This window comes from Trachurus japonicus, chromosome 8, assembly GCF_045865225.1.
Source record: "Trachurus japonicus isolate A0001 chromosome 8, Traja_1.0".
NCBI lineage: Eukaryota > Metazoa > Chordata > Actinopteri > Carangiformes > Carangidae > Trachurus > Trachurus japonicus.
Genome location: NC_140914.1, coordinates 10216481 through 10236214, shown reverse-complemented (window position 1 = coordinate 10236214; position 19734 = coordinate 10216481). Strand labels below are relative to the sequence as shown.

Sequence of the window (19734 nt, the reverse complement as noted above, 5' to 3'; positions counted from 1 at the left end):
TCATTCAACTTAATCCGAACATGTCGCAGACTAGAGAAATCCTTTGGTAGCGGCTCAGATCTCAACGCAACAGACTAATCAGACCCGACTTCAAACTGCAGGGATTTGAACTCCACACACTGAAACTACTTCACACCCAACGACACCACACTGGACGTTCCTACAGTCTCATGAACGGGCGCCAGTGTGATGCAGATACAGAGGGAAGGCAGCTCTTTAACTTTGATTAGCAGAATCTTACAGAAATAATTTCTGTATATTATGTTCTGACTTGATCTAACATACTGTACATATTTCCTGCTTTTCTTAGATCTCTTTGTTAGCAAGGTTTTTTAATATATGGGTTTAGATTAGGGTCAAAAAGCTTTTGACATTGTAAGATATTCTTAAATATTTCCAGAGTTTGTAATTGTATATTGACTTTTGTGCACCTGCAAAATAAATGTAATTAAAGATCAATACACACAAATCCATTAGCAAATAGTATAATATTACATTACCTACAAATTCTTACAGTTTTATTTCTTCTCTCGACTTTAGTCACCACTTTTGTTAGTTTTTTTTCTCATCATCAACGTGAGAAAAAGCCACTGACGAATATATTTTGCCACTGTTTTCATAAACAAAATGAACACTACCCACTGGTCACTGTGAAGCCTCCACAGTTGAAGATAAATTGATTAATCTCTGCTTTTTTTTATCCTCACACAGAAAACCCCGCTGAGAATGAGCGGCATTTTCGTGAAGTCGGTGGTTCCCGACTCTCCTGCTGCTCAGTGTCAGAAACTGAGAACAGGCGATCGCATCCTGGCCGTCAACGGCGTCAGCTTGGTCGGCATGGAGTATAATGTGTAAGTATTATAATAAACAACATTATATCACTTATCATCTCTCTGATGCCGTGTGTTTACAGCTTTTTTTGTGTCTCTGTGTCTGTTCCAGTGGTAGAGAACTGATTCGATCGTCAGGAGACTCGCTCAGACTGCTCGTCGCCAAAATCGACTCAAAAACAAGCAGCAAGTGTTCGACTAAATGCTGAAGGAAACGACACTGAAGACCGACCGGGCACAACTGGGAAAAAAAAACAAAAACTGGAGGACGTGAGCTTCGTCCTTCCTGCTGCATCCAAAGTCAGTATTTCTCACAGGATGGATTCCCCGAACCAAAGGAAAACACACTCCCTACGTTTATTTATCTCACCCTCTCTGTGAGATAGAGCCGTGTGTGTGTGTGTGTAGTAACAAAAAAGAAAAGAAAAGAAAAAGCATCAAGACAATCAACCAAAGCAGCAGGACTGACTCGTTTCTCTCACACCAAACACAGACTGTGGGCAGTTTGGTGGTGAAGACAAGTTTTTTAAAAGCTCATTTTGCTGTCCCAGCTTCTTTCTGGCCTATAAACAAACTGTGTCGGGCTGCGCTCCGCACTCATAAACCAGTGAAAGGTTTGGTGGTGAAGAAAATAGCAGCTGTCTGTGGCTGTTTGCCGTCGTGAAACATCTATTTCACTCTAAGAACAAAGTATTCTGTCTGAAGAGCTGCTGCAGCATCATTTACGTCTGGGTCCGACTGGAATCATCTTTAAATTATAGCTTTAAGGGGCTATTTTAAAAAAAACTGTGAAATAGTGCTAAAGAAATAAAAATCCATCTTTACTCAGTCATCTAGTCCGTGAGCCCCATTCAGACAGGATTAACATCACAGAGGCAGGGAATGAAATTCTCCTTTTTTTATTTCATTGATTGTTCAATATGGGTGTCAGGAAGAAAAAAAAGAATATCTGTAATAGCAGGATGATAAACAACTAAACTCTAAAACACCTCACAAGAGGACAGGACAGAGTTGAAGTTACCTGTCTAGATAAATAAATCCATTCTGAATGGGACTCAAAATCAGATTTCTTTGCAGAAGTAGAGAAAAAACTGTTGTTGTTTTTTTCAGGGTGACATCTTTCCCTCCGTTTTCATTAGAAACAAACCACATTGATAAGAACATTAATATTATTTAAACACATAGAGAAACTGCACAGAGGGGAAAACTGGATTATTACAACTGTGAGATTTTGTTCTTGTTTTCAGAGAAAGAAAATGATGCTGGATGTTAAGTCTGTGTTTTAGTAGCTGGAAGTTTTTGTTGTGGCCTTTAGAGCATCGTTGTGAAAACGAAGCCACTTTTCTGTCACTGTAAGTGACGAGAATCGATCTGCAGGAAACTTTAGATTCGGTTTAACGTCTCTGTGATTTTTTCATGCTTTTAATCTAAGAGCTGAACGATTACATCCTTCAATTAAAAAAAAAGGCTTTAGTTTATATTCGTATCATATCAGTGATAAAATGACTCTAATGTTAAAGAGAGTGAGAATCATCGGATGAATCCTTTGGCTTTGTGAAGCTTCATAGTGAGTTTCAGCTCTTTGTTTATGTCCAGTCAGCGACTTTCAGTGTTGGGTTCACTCTCTCCTCTCGGACAGTGTCGCTTCCTGCAAATAATAATAAAAAGAAAAACAAACAGCTGTAAAAAGACACTGCTCAGCAGCAGCAAACAGACAGATGGATGATACTGTATGTCCCTCAAGAGCCGGTGGAGACCAAACACAGAGCAAAAACCAGAGGGAAAACTGGACTGGACTTTAAAATGGACGATGACGTCGCTCTGTCTTGTGGAAATAAGCGACTGAAAAGTTGATGACACTCGACAACAAAGCCAAAAACGATTCTTCCACAGAACTGAAGCGACACTGTCGTGAGTTTGTCTCTTAGTTCCTGAAAAGTTGAGGTTCGACAGAAGGACAGAGACGCACACTCGTCTACACACACACACCTATGTACATTAGTTATATAGATACTATTCCTTTATATTTCCTTTTTATCCCAAATGTAAACAGTGTTAAAGTTCAAGTATATGGAGACACACAAAAGTATTCAATTTTTTTAATATTTATATTGTGCAGTATTTTTGAACCTAATGAATAAAAGCTATTTTCACTTTGATTGTGTGGTTGTGTCCTGATGCATAGCTCCTCTCCTCCTCCTTCTCCTCCTCCTCCTCCTCCTCCTCCTCCTCCTGCTGTGTGCTGCCTAACAAACGGAGCAGCAGCTGTTGCAGTGAATTATATCTGCAGCTGGGATCTAAAAGCTGTTCTGGGTGGAGCAGCAGCAGCAGCAGAGAAGCTGCTGGGTGTGTCGGCTGCATGGCACGCTTTAGCGGCCGCCACCAGCCACTGTTTATAGCTGCTCTGTGGTTTCCACCAGCCAAGCACTTTCCACTGACTCCGACACAGCACAGCTCAGCCTCTGTGGCCCCCTGAGGCCACAGCTAAAAACACTGCTTTATGTTGGAATAAAGATTTGAACACACTCTGCCTGAAATTACATCCCTGTGAGGACACATCAGAGTGTGTAATTAAAGTGGAAACAGGCCACAGGGTGCTGAGTGTGAAGCTCCCTGCAGCTCTCACACATAAATCCAAACTTTCCTCATTGTTCGCTTCAAGTTTTATGTTTACACGGCAGCTTTTAACGCTCCGATCTGCACAGCTTCTCACGTTGGAATGATTTTACATAATTTATTCACCCATAAAGACGACAGCATGCTGTTTTTGTGATGATTTATATTTAGAGAGAGATATATATAGTATATATTTATAAGATCCTCATGGAGATGAAGCTGAGAGAAGTAACAGAATTGATGCATTTGACATTATGTTATTATGCTACCTTGAAGCATACTCTTAAGTATTTTTCCATGATATAATCATATGGTAACACTTTATAATACCTTTTTAAGCACCTTCTACATTGATACTAATTACTATAAACACAATTACAAATGTTTAACCAACGATTTACAGTATAAGCTCATCTATTAACACACTGATTTTACTACATGGCTAAATCATTACGTGTTGAAATTAATCTAATCTAAATCTAAATTGTATATGTATAATCGGGTCTATGACATCATGCAACCCAATGTCAAGTGATGTCAACGATATATTTTCATAAAAATCTGATTATATACAGGGAAAATAAATCTGGACTCAAATGTTGAATAAACTTAATTCACTTCTTTTCAATGCAACACTATGTTTTTTTTTTTGACGAATTCTACATAATTTGTCACACTTTACTTAGAAAAAAAGTGGTGTTATTTGGATAAGTCCTGCCTGGTGTTGCTAAAATGCATTAAAATTCGAATATAGAAACACAGTATTTCAATGTAATGTTTTGAGAAGAAAGTATACTTATATCCATTGTAGGTGGATAAGATATTTAATATCCATTATTCTTTTGTGGTTACACCCTTTTGACATTTGGCCTCAGTCTTACAATTGTTATTAAAAAAAAAGGTCAAATGTCATTTGGAATTACATAAAACCATGAATACAAAATGAAAATGTACATTTAAACAAATCCAATGCTTTTAAAACAATTATTTATTCTTTTATTTTCATTTTTCTAAATATTTTTTTATTTGTCACTGACCCAATCAATACACATTATAGATACCTTGGTACCTTATGTAGGATATTTGCATAATAAACCACCAAGCAAATCAGAATATTACATTAAATTTGTCAGGAAAAGTTTACAACAAAAACTAAACAGACAAATATCCTGAGGTCGTCTGTGGTGTCTACTATGCATTGTGGGTAATTAAAACACTCGAGGTTCCTGTGGACGTCCTCACTCAGGGACTTCCTCTGCATTTGTCCATTAAGTGTGCGGCTGCTTCGAGTGGACGTTTCCTAAACATCTGAGCAGACAGAGGGAGAGAGGGCGACGGGGATAGAGCTGCTGGCAGACTGAATGAACCCCCCCACCCACCTCCACTGAGAGCCCACTCCTCCACACATTTCTCTGCAGGGAGCTCCACTGCCAAGGAGCAGAGCGCCCACAAGACTGAACCCTGCTCTGGGAGGAATTTCAGCTCCTCCAGCCCCCTCGACTCCACCTCCACCTCCACCTCCACCTCCGCCCATTCGAACATAAAGTAACCTTTTGTTTGAGCTCCATTCCTGCCTCTGAGTCCTCCTACCTCACCTGGCTCAAAGCCCCGCCCCCCAAACATCACAAGGTCATTATCATTGATTCACATATGAAATGAGGTCGACCAACATGAAGCACGAGTACAGAGCAATAAACATGTTAAAAATTGGATTAAAACTAAGAAATTGTCAATTATTAACATCAGGAACGTGGATGTAAACAATGTCTGGTGGCACACAGTCTGATCTAATAATAACAATCAGTTATTTATATGTACAGTTATTTCTTTGTCATATAAACTCCCTGTGTGATTGTTACTGTCTTTCTCATTATAACATTACATGGGTTATTTTTGCATGATGATGTTTCTTCATGTCATTGTTGTATGTCTTGCTCCGGCTATATGTTGAACTGAACTGAACTGAATTGAATTAAACTTAATTTCAGCCTTAAAGGGATAGTTCAACATTTTGGCAAACTGGCCCATTGCCATAACTCCTATAGTCATAGCAGTTGGTTCGTTACCTTTAATTGACGGTGCAAGCTATTTTTTAGAACGGCGGAGCAGAGCCGTGAGCTGCTCAGAGCTACGCTACGGAGGCTAATGGGATTTCTTGGTTTCTCCCATCATACTCATCAAATACACAATCCAACAACTCCAAAATGCTCTGGTGGACAAGTTGTGACCTGCACATTCACCACGCTATGAGATAATAACAGAACGTTACGAGACAGAGTTGTTTTCAAGGTAAGTTCATGCAAAACTGCTGATGCGCGTTCCTGTTGAAGGCAGTTTTTCAGCAAGCAGTCTCTGCATTTGCCTCGAAAACAACTCTGTCTGGTAACGTTCTGTTATTATCTCATAGCGTGGTGAATGTGCAGGTCACAACTTGTCCACGAGAGCGTTTTGAAGTTGTTGGATTGTGTATTTGATGAGTTTGATGAGGGAAACCAAGAAATCCCATTAGCCTCCGTAGCGTAGCTCTGAGCAGCTCGCGGCTCTGCTCCACCGTTCTAAAAGTAGCTTGCACCGACAATTAAATGGACCAATTTGCCAAAACGTTGAACTATCCCGTCAACAGCAATGGCTGAATTCAGCTAGAAATAAGCTAAATGTAGTGGAATGAAGACATGAATGTCTGAGGCACATGTCGTGACCCTCATGGTGGCGTCACATTTAGATTTATCCAGTTGTGTAATTCATTGACAGTGTCCCGTCCCCCAGTCTGGTTTGGACCGGAGGTAGTGGTCACAGTTGAGGACGGGACAGTCTGTGAACACCAGCCTGTAGTCGTAGTACACGGTGTCCTCTGGAGGACTCTCCTCTGGTCCTCCGCCGAGGCCACACTCCTCCAGGGAGCGCTCCGGGGGCAGCCGACTGTCCTCTGTGGGCGCTCGGCCGCGGAAAACCTCCAGTCTGGAGGTCTGGATCCCGACCCGGTCCTGGATGATCCTGATCAGCCTGAACACTCTGGTGCTGCTCGACAAAACCACCTCGAAGTTCCCTGGATGGTTTGGGAAGCAGTCGAAGGGGATCAGTCTGACACCCAGACGGATGAACCTGTTTGTTGGGGACATTCAAAATCTAATTTTAGATCAGGGAGCTCCGGCTTCACGAGGCTGAGGTTTCAAGGTGGTATTTATATTTGTGAAATAAGAGTCCTCTGAGTGTATCTGTAATTATGGGTTATAGAAATCCACCAGACCTGACATGTTTTATAGACCCTGACATATTTTTCATGTCTGTACAGTGAACTCACTTCACTTTGTGCACATTAATGGTGATTTAGGGAAGTCAAGTTTGAACTGCAGAGGCCCTGAACGACGAAACAAAACAGCCCTTAAAGAAATAAATCAATACTTTTGCATACCGCTGAGCAAATGCCACAATGTATTGGAGTGTTTTTTGTCCAAAACAATGAATGAAACATACTGTACAGGTTACAACAACAAATATGAGAAATATATAGTAGCCTATAGCTTTTTTGGCCAGAAAAATGATCCAGATAATTTTTTTTTTACAGAATATAAAAAAAACAAAACAAACAAAACAAAACAAAGCAGATTTCTGTCTCCAGATTTTTTATGAGCATCCTGCAGTGATTATAAAATACAGGCTGATGGAAACATTAAATTGTCATCAATGCTTTGATGTGTTGCATCTTGTTTCCTCGTCTCCGGCTGCAGGTTCAGGTAATTAGTGGGTGGGGCCATCCACTCAAACTGACTGGGAGCACCTGGGCCCACAGTTATTATAAGAGCTGCCTACTTTATGTCTCTGTTGCTTTTCTTTTCTTTTCCTGTCTCAGATTTCCTCACAAAATGTTTTACTTTTCAGCAATTTGACTTACTTTTTGTCAACAAATTGGTTAATTAAAGCACTTTTTGCCATAATCAACAGTAGCAGTACACAGCACTGTGTGGGGCAACTACTGGAGAAACACAGTGTCTCTGCCACACACACACACACACACACACACACACACACACACACACACACACACACAGAGACAGACAGACACACACAAACAAAACAATTATGGCAGCCGGGTCAAAAGAGGCATCAGCACCTGTCTGTAGGTCTGAGTGTGGCCGCGTTTGTTTGCAGAGCTGTTGAGTTTACATGCGTCCTGGAGCTGCAGGTCTGGTGGGTGGGAGTGGGAGTGGGGGTGGGGGGGTCTGAGTGCTGGAGGGGGAGTCACAGTGATTTACTGCTGATCGCTGGGGGTCAGAAATAACTGAGTGGTTGACCTCAGACCTCCATGAGGTTCAGTCGCTGCAGTTTGTGGCCGAACGCCAACGCAGAAGCTGCTGAAACTGTTTTTCTTTGGGGACACATTTGATGCCTTGTCCGGCCCCTGTGGCTTTATCTTATTTTACATGATGTTAAAACAAGCTACTGCTGCTGCTGCTTCTTCCATTTCCTCTAAATACAAGTGACTTTACGTCTGTTTTTTCCAGTGGTGGATGCACCACATTGTTGACATCTCAATCATTGCAGTTTAAAACACGTCTGGAGAAGAACTTTAAAATGAAAACATTCAAAAACAAGTGATTTAAACTTGTGTGTAGGTTTGGTACTTGACTGAATGCAAATGTAGCTGCTAGGAAATCTTGTTTTTACTCTTATGAGTGTTAATGAACAGTGATACCTGTCTTTGTCAGGCTTGAACAGCCGATCATCAGCAGATCTTTGCAAACCACAGTCGTCCTGATATCCCTTCACCTCTGTGCTGCTCCAAGAAAAATACAGAAAACCCCCATGTTATTTAATAAATGGAGGAGAAACCAGCCAAACAAAAACAAAAAAAGGATACATTTTTACCTTAACCTCTGTATTTGTCTGTTCAAGTCTTGATAACTGATGGTATTGTTGTTGGTTTTCAGCAGCTCAGACAGTGTGTGGAGCTGAAGCTGCTGAGCAGGGACACCCAGATTCATCAGACCTGCAACAACAGACACATGAAGTTTTAGACCACAACACACAACTTCACAACTACACATCTGTCTAAATCTGACGAGACCTCCCTGATCTTGAAGCAGGATCTTGCATCTTGCACCTTTTTGTTTTGGCAGTGTGAAAGATGATGCAAAAATGTTGTGAACAAATTATGATTTCTTTTTTTTTGTAAAGACTATTTTTGAAGATCCAGATAGATAAAAGATAAATGAATAGCAGAACTGTGGCCCTTTCTTTTAACCTTTCATCCATAACTGCCTATAGTTGTATATAAATGTAAATACAGATAATGTAACAGAATAGCATTAAAACGTAACTCTTTATTTGGAAGGGTTATTGCATTCCAGCTAATGTTGAGAAAAAACATATTCCCTCGTTTTTAATTATGAGGCGGTACTGATTAAGCGAGAGCTAGACAGGACATTTCCCTGTTCTTTCCCTCCATGTTTTTCTTATTATTGTTTGGTTATCACTTGTTCTCTATATTTGAAAAGGAACTCATTAGCTCTGTGGAAAAGTGGGCCACCAGATGTCTCTCAGCGTCTCCAGTGTCATGATCTGTTTTGATTTTGTGTCTCTGCAGAAAGAAATATGACTAATTCATGGATAAAATGGTGTTGCGGAGAAAACAGATATTCTAGGGATCTGGTGTGGGTGGTGTCTGCAGCATAGATACATCTACATACATGTTTGTCTTCACCCTTTCCTGGTATTTGACCCTGAAGTTCTTGATAAAATATTCCTGTGGCTAAGTAGTAACTGGATACAACCTTTTATATATCTGTCACTGTGTTGCTCACTCTGTGGTTTTTGAAAATGCAACACGAGGACTTTTGTCTCTCTCACAGTTTCTTGTCTTTCTTGCTCTTTGAAAAGAAAAAGAAGTGAATCACACTCTGCACCTCCAGAGCTGCTGCAGTATTATTCTGCAGGTCTCAGCTCCTTGGAGCTCCTCAAACGTCCTTCACTACACATGTATAGTTTTACTCTGTGTGTCTGAAGTTTGACAGACAAAAGAAACATTGTCCTGGATTGGTTTTCCCAGAGCCAGCTGCTCTTATCTGTGCAGGGATGAAAGGAGTCACTGCTCCCATTATCAAAAGTCTGATTCACAGTACCCTCCATAAATACTTCAGCACAACTACACTGTGGCATTCAGCTAATACTGACTCACTTCACTCTTTCTAATCTGTTTTTATCTGACATTCAAAGGACCAGAAATGACGAAGCAGCTCACGAGCTCCCACAGATCTTTGGTGTATAATGCTAGAAAATAACATAATTGTTCATAAAAGAGAGCAGGGAGAAGGACAAAGGGGGGGACAACGTTTCCCACAGATTTGGGGATGATGGTGCAGAGAGAAGGTGGATTACCAAGCTCAAAATCCTTAAGGTTGACTGATCCACTTTGGTCTGTGTCCCTGAGGCTGAAATACTGATCGACCTGCTGCTGATGATCAGAAAACCACTGAATCGTCTCCTTCAGGAAAACTTCAAACTCCGGCCTGTTGGACCTGGAGGCCTCACGGGATTTGTCTACGGAAACCTGAAATAGGGTTCATAGAGATTATAAATACATAGGCTATTATAGATAAAAAATATAATTGGAGAGTCTACAAGTCATAACACACTTTTATTGGATTTCCCTTTGTCTTTGATGCTTTTTTCCCATCTTTTCTCTTGGGTTTTCGGGACTGTCGCCTTTTCTTTTTCATGTTCGCCGGCATGTCGTCTCATCAGGAAGTTCTTTGTTTACAGGAAAGATGAGGTGGATCGCTTTGTATTCACTGGAGGAATAAATGAAATATTATTAGTCATGCTGAAAGTAGACGTCACGTCACAGTAAAATCACCAGAAGATGGATTTTTCCATCCACCTGCAGTTTAAAGTAGCAGTTTTCCAATGAGATGTAATGGTTATAGATCAGAATTTAACATTAATCGAGTTTGTTTTTCTATAGGCCTATCTATTTCAGCCATTAGGCTTTAATGGCTTAGTGACATTTAGCTCACATCGTCAACACTTCATTCATTAGCTAGCCTACTTTAAATTAACTAGGCCTACTTCTGTTTAGCAATCTATTTTAACTCTAAACAGAAGTAGGCCTATAGCTAAATGTAGGATTGTTGAGTCAAACATTAACTACTTAACCAAATGTCCATTATCCTACTGTACCTTAAGCATTAGCTATAGGTAGCATTGTGATGTTAATCATTTGTCCATCTGTTTAACACAAGGGGTGTCAAACTCATACAGCGCAATTTCATCTCTAAATTTTGCTTTGTTGGTTGCATCTAGTGCCAAGAAGTGAGCTATCCTTTTACAAACCTTATGAACATCCTGAAATTTCATAAAAAACACTGTGTGCAATTTTAACAATATTATGCCTCTTCTGTCTTCTATGTTATTTTCACACTTGGCAAATATTATCAATAAGTATTTGGTTAGCCCATCTATTAGCTAAACTGCTTGCTTTTGGCTAACTGTTTATTTGTCCATTTATAGTAGCCTTTTATCCATTAGTTAATTTGGTTTCTTTAAGCTAACTATTTCAGCTGTTTATTCATCAAGATTGATCAAGTCATGTTTCTTTACAGTGAATATTTCATCTATTTTTAGGCCTACTTATTGCTAACTAATAGGTATGACCCTTTGCTGTTGTCAATTTGTTCATTGCTTTATGCTTGATTGATTTATGTTTCACTTCTTCAGCTTTTTTCAAATATTTTGGTTACCAATTATGTCATTTGTAAATCTATGACTGGACATACATGACACATACTGTAACATAACTTGTTTTAAAGAGTTGTCTGCAGACATCCTGATTTACGATTCAGTTGAATGATGAATCCTGCTAAACCCCAGCAGCGTCAACATTAACAGAAACAGAGACAAATAGCCATGATGCTTTCGCGATGGCTCATCCTTCCTGTTCATCTTAAACAATGAGGACAGGAAACAAAGCCAGTGACCAGTTAAACACCACGTCGAGGGGCCGGTGAGCTCACTGCTGTCCCCCGGCTTCCTCTGTCCCAGTCAACGTTCCCGTTTATCCCACCAGTCACATGCAGGACTGGGACCTCCTGGGCTGGGTTCCTGAGATCCAGCCCCTCCCTCAGACTCAGACAGGAAATCCCATCTGGAGACGAAGGTGTGCGAGGAAAGACTGATTTGGACGAGAGCCAGTCAGGATGCCTCTTAGTCTGAGGAGAGTTTGATTATACTGATAGTGGTGAAACGTGAATATCCTTAAGTGAAAGTAGTAACACCAGATAAAATCATAGTTAAAAGTTCATAAATGTAGAAAAAAAGTGGCTAAATGGAAAAGAAAGTAACTAGTAAGTACATTGACATTTCTGACAAATCACCTGTGGATGAAAATTAAACTCTTGAGGCGTTGAACTTTGTGAATAAAAGGTCATAAATGAAATAAAATGAAATAAAATAAAGGTGACACAGTCTTTGATCTTTGCTGTTATCATGTTCCTGTGGGGTCTCATGCATATTCACTCCTCTACAACAGGAAGATCACTTCAAAGTAGGTTTCAGGTTTTAAACAACCACTCCTCCTCATCAAATGGAGAACCACAGGTGTGCTGCTGGTATGTGGTGAGCCAGGTGGGGGGTCGGGGACTGGGATGACATTTTAGGCTAATTCTTTTTCTTTTTTTGCATGAGTGTGTGCGTTGGCACTCCCAAAATTCAAGATGTTTCCTTTAGGACTTTTTTCTTTTTTTCAGGGGGTTTGTGCCATCAGTCAGTGAAGTAGGTATAGTTTCAGATTCATACAACAATACAGACAATGTTGAAAGAAGATATAAAATATGCAAAAGCAAGTGTTCCAGTACATTAACTCAAAGTTTATATGTTCAGTCAAATTTCTACATGTGTAAAGTAGCACAGTTAGTGGGTGTGAAGCAAAGACTGTAAGAGGCTGTGACCTCTGACAGGCTCAGTGTGGAGTGACGTCGCCCTCTAGTGGTCCAGTGGTTCACTACTAGTGTATGTGTCATAAAACAAACCAACTACTGTAATTAAAATTAATTAAAATAACAAGTCTACCCTTTAATATCTGAAAAATAATAAACGGTTTCAGCTCACAGTTCTTCTGTGTGTGTTTTGAGTGTTGATTACGTGACAGAATCTTAGATACATTTTTATGTTTTCAGTGTTTTTTGCTGCTTGTTTGGAGGAGTGTGTGTGTGTGTATGTGTGTGTGTGTGTTCTTGTACTTATACGTTGTGAGGACCGGCAAGAGTTTTTAAACAACAGAGTGGGGACATTTTTGAGAAGTGAGGACGTTTTGGCCGGTCCTCACTTTTTCCAAGGGCTGTTTGAGGGTTAAGACTTAAGGTCATAATTAGGTTTATATTAGGTTAAGAGTAATGGTTAAGGTTAGGCATTTGTTTTGGATGGTTAAGGTTAGAGTAAGGAGCTAGGGAATACATTATGTCAATGAGTGTCCTCACAAAGATAGCAAGATAGTGTGTGTTGAGCTTTGGCATTTAATCTAGATAGATGATGATAATGATTTGAATGTTGTTCATGCATGAACCTGATCATCCATCACATCATAATCAGCCTCAGTTAGTTTGTTTTTTTGTTTTTTTTTCATTCATCAACATGTTTGACATTTGATCGTTGCTCTAACATCAGTAATTGAGACATCAGTCTTACCATGAGTGACGGTCAGAGACTTCATCAGTATTCACACTCACTGAACTTCTCTCCTCTTCCTCCTCTTCTTTTTCTTTTTAAAATCAAATCTTTCTATTAAACGTCCTCGTGTCTTTTCCTTTCCTGGCTCAGTCTGTTGTCCAGCCACTGTGTTGAGCCGGTTGCCCTGGTAACGAGACCTTCAAAACAAGCAGTAGCATAGTGTGTAGGCCTATAATAGTGTCATAGTGGGCTGAAGGTCTGACAGAGAGGAGTGGATGGACGAGGAGCGGAAGTGAGTAGTCGATGATTTCACAGAGGAAGGTTTTTAATCCATTCTCTTTCTTTAGCAGCATTTTTTTTTAAAGTGGTTTTCATAGTTCGTGAACAGCAGAGAAACTAAAGGACGTGTCTGTCCACCAGGTGGCAGCATTCACAGGCTGACCTATCAGACTAAAACTGCTGCTGTTTCCATATCATCTCCTATAGGAACAACATTTTTCTCACTTTTTATCACATTTGAACATTCAAAACCTATAGTTTTTATATCCATATTAACTAATTTGTCCACAGGCAAACCTGCAGGAACTATTTTACTTGATAATGAATTTGTCAGTGTGAGTTAAGATTATGATTGACGGCATATTTGTTATATTTATCTGAGAACCCATTGGAAACTCCCTGATACCATCATATATCCTACAGTAAATATCTGTAAAACCTCGATCCACATGATGCAACATGCTGATGTATCAGTTACAGGGACATTTTACTGCAGAACCAGTAAATCAGCTGATTTCAGTTCTGTATTGCAACATTTGCAACATGCACAACTTTCTTTAGCGTATTTTCACAGTTGTATTGGTATTTGTTGCTGATAATTAAACATTTATTGTCAATTTGCCTAAATTTGATCTAAAAGACTTTTAGACATTTAGAACAACTACAATACGTGAAAAAATCTAACTAAACAACTAACCCGGTAGAGACAAGTAGCCTAAATGAATCAGCTTTTTAAATATCTGGACCACTTTCCTAACACAATCTGTGTCGTTATAACGTTTGCGAGATTTGTGCTCCAGTTTCCTCTAGAAAACATTTTCCATCTGCGATCGGCGATGTGATCTCTGCCAGGATGTGACACAAGAGGACGAGGTGACAGACTCATCCCTGATGCCACAGCATATGAAACAACCAGGGATGATGCAGAGTTAAATCTGAGCCAAGCCATACTAATGTAAAAAAAGAAAAAAGAAATCTGTTTCTCTGCTCAGAGCTGCAGAGAAATGTTTTTACATAAAGGACGTGACACTTTGATCTACGGAGGTTCGTTACTGTCAATAAAACAGATGAAAAGATACAGAAACAGGATGAACACTAAAAAATCTGAATTGAGGGAAATGAAAACATGAGATTAAAGGACAAAATGTGAAAATATATATTATACAATATTTGATTTGACACAGTTCCCATCATGATGTCTTAATCCCAAGAGAAAAGAGCTGTGGCTTTGTAGGTATAGAGTTTATTCTTTTTCATAGCTAATAGAGGTCAACACCGTGGAGCAGAGAGGTCACCATGGCAACCTCTGAGGTTACAGGTGTTATAACTGAGATTATTATGAAATGATGAATAACAACAACGTGGTAAATGATGTTTAGTATCTTATCGACAGTGACAGACACAGGATTGTACATGATATATCCAATAGTAATTACAGTAGTGTGTACAATGTTTTGTTTCCGTTTTAAAGGGGGACATAATAAATCCTGTGCTTGTATATGAAGGTGGATTTCTTTTCTTTTTTTTATTAACAATTTGCTCTACAAGTTTGTGTATAAAGCTATTTGTTATCCAACACGTTGCATTAATGCAGTTCTGTCTCTGTGGTTTCTGGGGCATGTTGTGTCAGAGCAGAAACAACAACAACAAAGGGCTTTTGTTGTGCTTTTGTGAAACTCGTTTATTTTGTGGTATTTTTGGAGATTAAAACCTGCTTCAAATCAAATAAATGTCATCATCTCTATGTGTTACGTAATGTAATCTATAGGTGGATGGTATATCACACATCATGGTATAATCATATGCATGCCCTATTTACTCATCAGTGTGTTGTGTGAAATGGTTCTACACTGTTGTTTACTCGTGTGTTTTATCTTATTTCTAGGTCATGTACTGTTGTTTTTTTTTTTTATTATTCCAGTAAGTTTACAGTACTGTTCATAATATTACGAAACAGTTTCTTCTTCGCCCATTAGCCTACTTTTTTTATTTTCACATAACTGCAACGGATTCATTTTGATTTAACACATGCTGAAATTGATATTTGCATATTTTTGCATAAAACTCACTTTGCTAGTTTTGTTGTTGTGGCATTTTTCTTGTGTATTAATGACTTCATGCTGCAGTGACACAGTTTCCTTTTTCTTTTTAATTAATTACAGGTTAAACTTACTTGTATGGAATCAAATAGAAACCAGCAGCTTTGTTTGTTTGTGGCGGGAGAACATGCTTTAGAAAATATAAAACCTGAAGTACATGACTTGATTTGTGGTGCAAAAAATAAACTAAACTAGCTTTTGAGTTAGACAATCCTACATCTTCAAAGTTAATGCCTCTGTCTGCAGCTCGTTTGTATTCACCACCCTCCTTCAGTTTTTTTTGCTTCCTGTTGTTCTCTGCCGTTGTCCAGCCTCTCGCTGGGTGGTTCCCGTCCGTCCCTGCGTGGCCGGACTCGTGAGCAGGTTGGTCACGGCCTTTGTTATTCCCCCCGGCTTCCCAGAACCAGACTCCTTATCTCCAGTCAGTCGACAGCACAATCCCTCACCACCTCACGGAGCTACGAGGCAATATAAGCCTGAAAGTGACAATATCAAAAGAATGTAGAATAATGTGGAGGAAGAGAACATACAGAGGATTATCACCTGAGTCTGGGGCTCTCCTCAGCTATAGGAAGCGGCACAGTTTGTTTATCTTTTAGGTTTCACTCCCAGTAATCTCCTAGTGTCACTGTGCACTGTGTGCTCAGCACTAATACTAATAACAGAGAGCAGCACGTGAAGCATTCAGCAGCTAAAGAGCCAGATGTTTCCCCACATGTGCAGTTGGAGACCAAACATGGAGCTAAAATAGAGGAAATGTTAAAGCCCATGTGCATTTGCTTTCAATGAAGCCGGCGAGAGGGCAATCCATGAAGCGGTGGATAACGTCATATACGTCATACAATGTGTATGTTTGTGTAGTCTTATCTGTCATTAGAGATTTTGGATTATGGGGTGTGTTTGTGTTGCGGTGCCACAGAGATGAGAGCTGGGACACCAGGGACAGAAGAGACACTAGGTGGAAGACAGACCGCCTCTATAACAAGTTGTTTAACCATCACAATTACTCTGAAGCTGTTTAATTACTGTAAGGTACAAAATCTTGCATAGTTCCTCTTTAACTTAGGCTCATCAGGTCAACGCCAACACAACAAACCTCTCTGATAATAGGTTTGTCACTGAAAGGTAATGATATGGCTGCTTGTGACCGATGTCTGCACAGTCACGATAAGTCTTTCGGATTATAATCAAGAAGCCAAATGGGGAAAACTTAATTAAGATCTAATTCTTAATCAATTAGATATCAATAATCTCTATTGGCTGACAACTACTGTATAATAACCCTAACCCTAACTACTTTGAAAAAAATCCAAAAGTTTTGACAAAATGACTAAAAAACAAACAAAAAATGAAATACATTCCACTAAGCATTGTTTTCCTTCATTAACATAACAAAATAAGTTCATTCAGAGTCTATAAACTGCGCATGGCTACAACACTAGTAAGTGACTCCCAAGTTTCTGCTCTCGTTGCGTGAACACTTAAAGTACAGTGGCACTTCCAGAAAGAAAGGACATAATGTCTCAGGTTTGTCCTGAGGAAGCTGCACTCTGCACACTTTGTAGCCTTTCTTGTCCTTTTGGTAAATCAGAGCGTGCCAAAGACGATTTTCTGGCGTCGGACGAGAGGATTTCTGGGCAGTGAAAGGTGACACTTTCCACATCGCGGCCTCTCGTTGCCATTTGAGGCTGCCAGCGTTCACAGCTGCCAGAGAAGCTCTGACATTTTTCCTCCAGTGAAGTTCAGAAGCAGCAGCAGTTTAAAAGTCTATATATTATGGAGATGATCAGAGGACTGAGCATCGCTCTGCAGGAACTGCTGCTGCTGCTGCTGCTGCAGTCCAAGCCTGGGTAAATAAACTGATGATCCATCTCTGTAAGTGAAATTTAGTTATACTGGATTCACAGGGCAAGAAAAATACTGTCATTAGTCTCCCTGTCAAGAATAATTCAGCCTTTTGTCTCGGTCCTGCTGCTCTACAGCTGCAGGCAGTAATTTATGCAGAAACATAATGGCCTCATGAAATACACCTAAACAACACAGGGCGCAAATTTACATCAATTTACATCACTGGCAAAAAGGACGAATTTTATTATATTCGGCGGTGTGTTGTTTTTGCTTTCTCTTTATTTCATAGTTCATTATTCTGCATAGCAACTGATGAAGTCGCTGATTCAACAGGCTGCATCAGTGTTTCAACTAAACACAGATGAGATAAATGCTTCATATATGTTCCTCTTAATTACTATTATTGCATGGACTAAGGCACTAGGCCTCTCTGTTTTCTGTCCTCGAGATTCTGACCGAGTTTCAGCAGCCTTTGTGGGCTATAAAGTCCAGACTGAAGTGACACAGTCTGTTGTTTTGCTTCCTGACACCACGTCATTCCCAACCTCACTGTTGTGTCCCACTCCTCTCACAATCTTGACAGCTCGGCTTGTGGTTGTGCCAAATCTTACCAAGAAGTTACAGAGAAATGACCCAGTTGACGTCGAACTGGGACAGAACTTGATGTCTGATTGTTGACGTCCACAAGAGCACAAATATCAAGATTGCACCAGCTCTCATGGAGCAAATGTAAGTTTTAATGCAAATAAGAATCTCATATATTTACAAAAATTGGTTAATCAATATTCACTGTGATGCTGAGCAGGAGCAGCATACAGGAGTTTGTTCTGTGCAAGGCATTAGTGACATTTTTCCAATTCATCTGCAACTGAGAAATACGATTGTGTGAATAACCTCAGTGAGAAAATGATAACAAAATCAGCCAGTGACAGTCGTAAAATCAATGGTCACCAGCCAGAAGATTTTTAATTTCTACTTTTTTTAAATAAATAATTGAACAGGGGATGAACCTGAATGAACCCTCTGAGACCCTTTTTTAAGGATGTATGTAAATATACAATATCAAGAACAATATACAGACAAATAAGTTAAAAGCAACAATAAGGGTGAATGTTGAGCATAAAGATTTGAAACAAGATTAGATAAGAACCTTTTACTTGTGTAAAGACTGACTGCTTTAACAATAATTATGGTTTTTCATGCGAATCTCATCGTTATCCACAACAGGTTAGCACCTAGCAGACGCAGTCGCTTATTTTTTATTTACTTATACTTATTCAACTTTGTGCAGCTTGTTCAGCTGAGAGACGAACAGAAAAGTATGAACTGAAAATTATCTGTGGTCTTGTGACAGCTGCCTGATAAAGGTGTCAGCCTGTGAAAACATCCCTCAGAAGTTAGTTCAAAGCTAAATCTCCAGTGAACTGCCTTCCTCTCTGTGCGGATATAAATATATAAGTGAGAATTTGAAGAAAGGGCAGAAGGCGGCTTTTAATCTTTGGGCTTTGATTCTTGCAGATGGAAGAGATCTTCAGTGTTGGAGTCTGAGCTGTGAAGCTCCGCTAACGGTAATGGAGTATCCTGACCTCGGGGGGCAGCCACCTGCAAGATGTAAAAGAGCACAGAGCAGGTGGCGAACATGGATGAAGCGTGAGGAATGGGCCCCAGAGCACAGACACGTAAACCAAACAACTACAGGCAGGCAAGTCATCCTGTGGTCATTGTGTGTGTGTGTGTGTTTTGTGTTTTAATGATAATCATATTGTGTCTCCTCCTCCTCTTTTTTGTCTTATAATAATAATAATAACTTTATTTTTCTTATGTCACTTGGTGTGGTCCTTATAGAGTATGTGTCTTTGTTGTCATTTTGTGTCATTTCATAGTTATTTTGCAATCTTTCATCATTTTCATTTTCCCCTTTTGGCCTTTTTATGTCTATTTGTGAATGTTTTATGTCTCTATGTCACAGTTTTGTCTCTTAGTGACTGTTTTGCATCTCTTGTGGCAATTTTATGCAGCTTTTTTGTCATTTTGTGTCTCCGTATCGTTGCTGTTATATATTTAAAGTAAAAGTTTTTTGTTTTTTGTTTAAAAAGAAAAGAAAAGAATAAACATAAAGATTGCAGGTTTCATCCTTTAAATGTAGGACTGCGATACAAAGTAGAAATTTTCCTTACATGGCTTGGGCCCTCACCTCCACCATACTGACGGTCTGTCACTTTACCTCCACGAAACCAATATGCAGATTTGCAGGAATATTTGCCACTGTTATTTACGTTCAACATTCATAATTGCTCTTAGCAGGTGCACAGTTCACTCATGCTTAGGGCCAGCCAGTTACTCTTCATTCATTTTCATCTCTTTTTTTGTCTTGTTGTGGCCACATGTGTCTTTGTTGTCAT

The 19734-nt window shown here is 39.6% G+C and overlaps 3 protein-coding genes across 3 annotated transcripts in view; 2 read left to right on the top strand and 1 right to left on the bottom strand.

Moving 5' to 3' along the window:
* The window catches only part of radil2a (Ras association and DIL domains 2a), a 29151-nt gene extending 28060 nt beyond the window's left edge, over nt 1–1091 (top strand). Inside the window, exons 15-16 of the mRNA XM_085783684.1 lie at nt 712–851; nt 943–1091. Coding sequence (XP_085639810.1) covers nt 712–851; nt 943–1039 — 237 coding nt within the window. The 3' untranslated portion in view covers nt 1040–1091. The remainder of the gene's footprint in view (nt 1–711; nt 852–942) is intronic.
* The window catches only part of rcvrna (recoverin a), a 218850-nt gene that overhangs the window by 70961 nt on the left and 128155 nt on the right, over nt 1–19734 (top strand). The window lies entirely within an intron of this gene.
* Nucleotides 6182–13199, bottom strand: LOC146982628 (uncharacterized). The gene is made up of 6 exons (XM_085785590.1): nt 13125–13199; nt 10079–10234; nt 9822–9993; nt 8313–8433; nt 8140–8220; nt 6182–6548 (listed from the first exon to the last, which is right to left on the bottom strand). Exons 2-6 carry the CDS (start codon nt 10172–10174, stop codon nt 6188–6190), a joined length of 831 nt encoding a protein of 276 aa, XP_085641716.1. The 5' UTR covers nt 10175–10234; nt 13125–13199; the 3' UTR covers nt 6182–6187.

Coding starts and splice junctions, on each gene's coding strand:
- LOC146982628 (XM_085785590.1), bottom strand. CDS start 10,174: ATGCCGGCGAACATGAAAAAGAAAAGGCGACAGTCCCGAAAACCCAAG. Junction 8,434..9,821: donor CCTTAAGGATTTTGAGCTTG/GTAATCCACCTT, acceptor CTGTTGTTGCAG/GTCTGATGAATCTGGGTGTC. Junction 6,549..8,139: donor TTCAAGCCTGACAAAGACAG/GTATCACTGTTC, acceptor CCCAACAAACAG/GTTCATCCGTCTGGGTGTCA.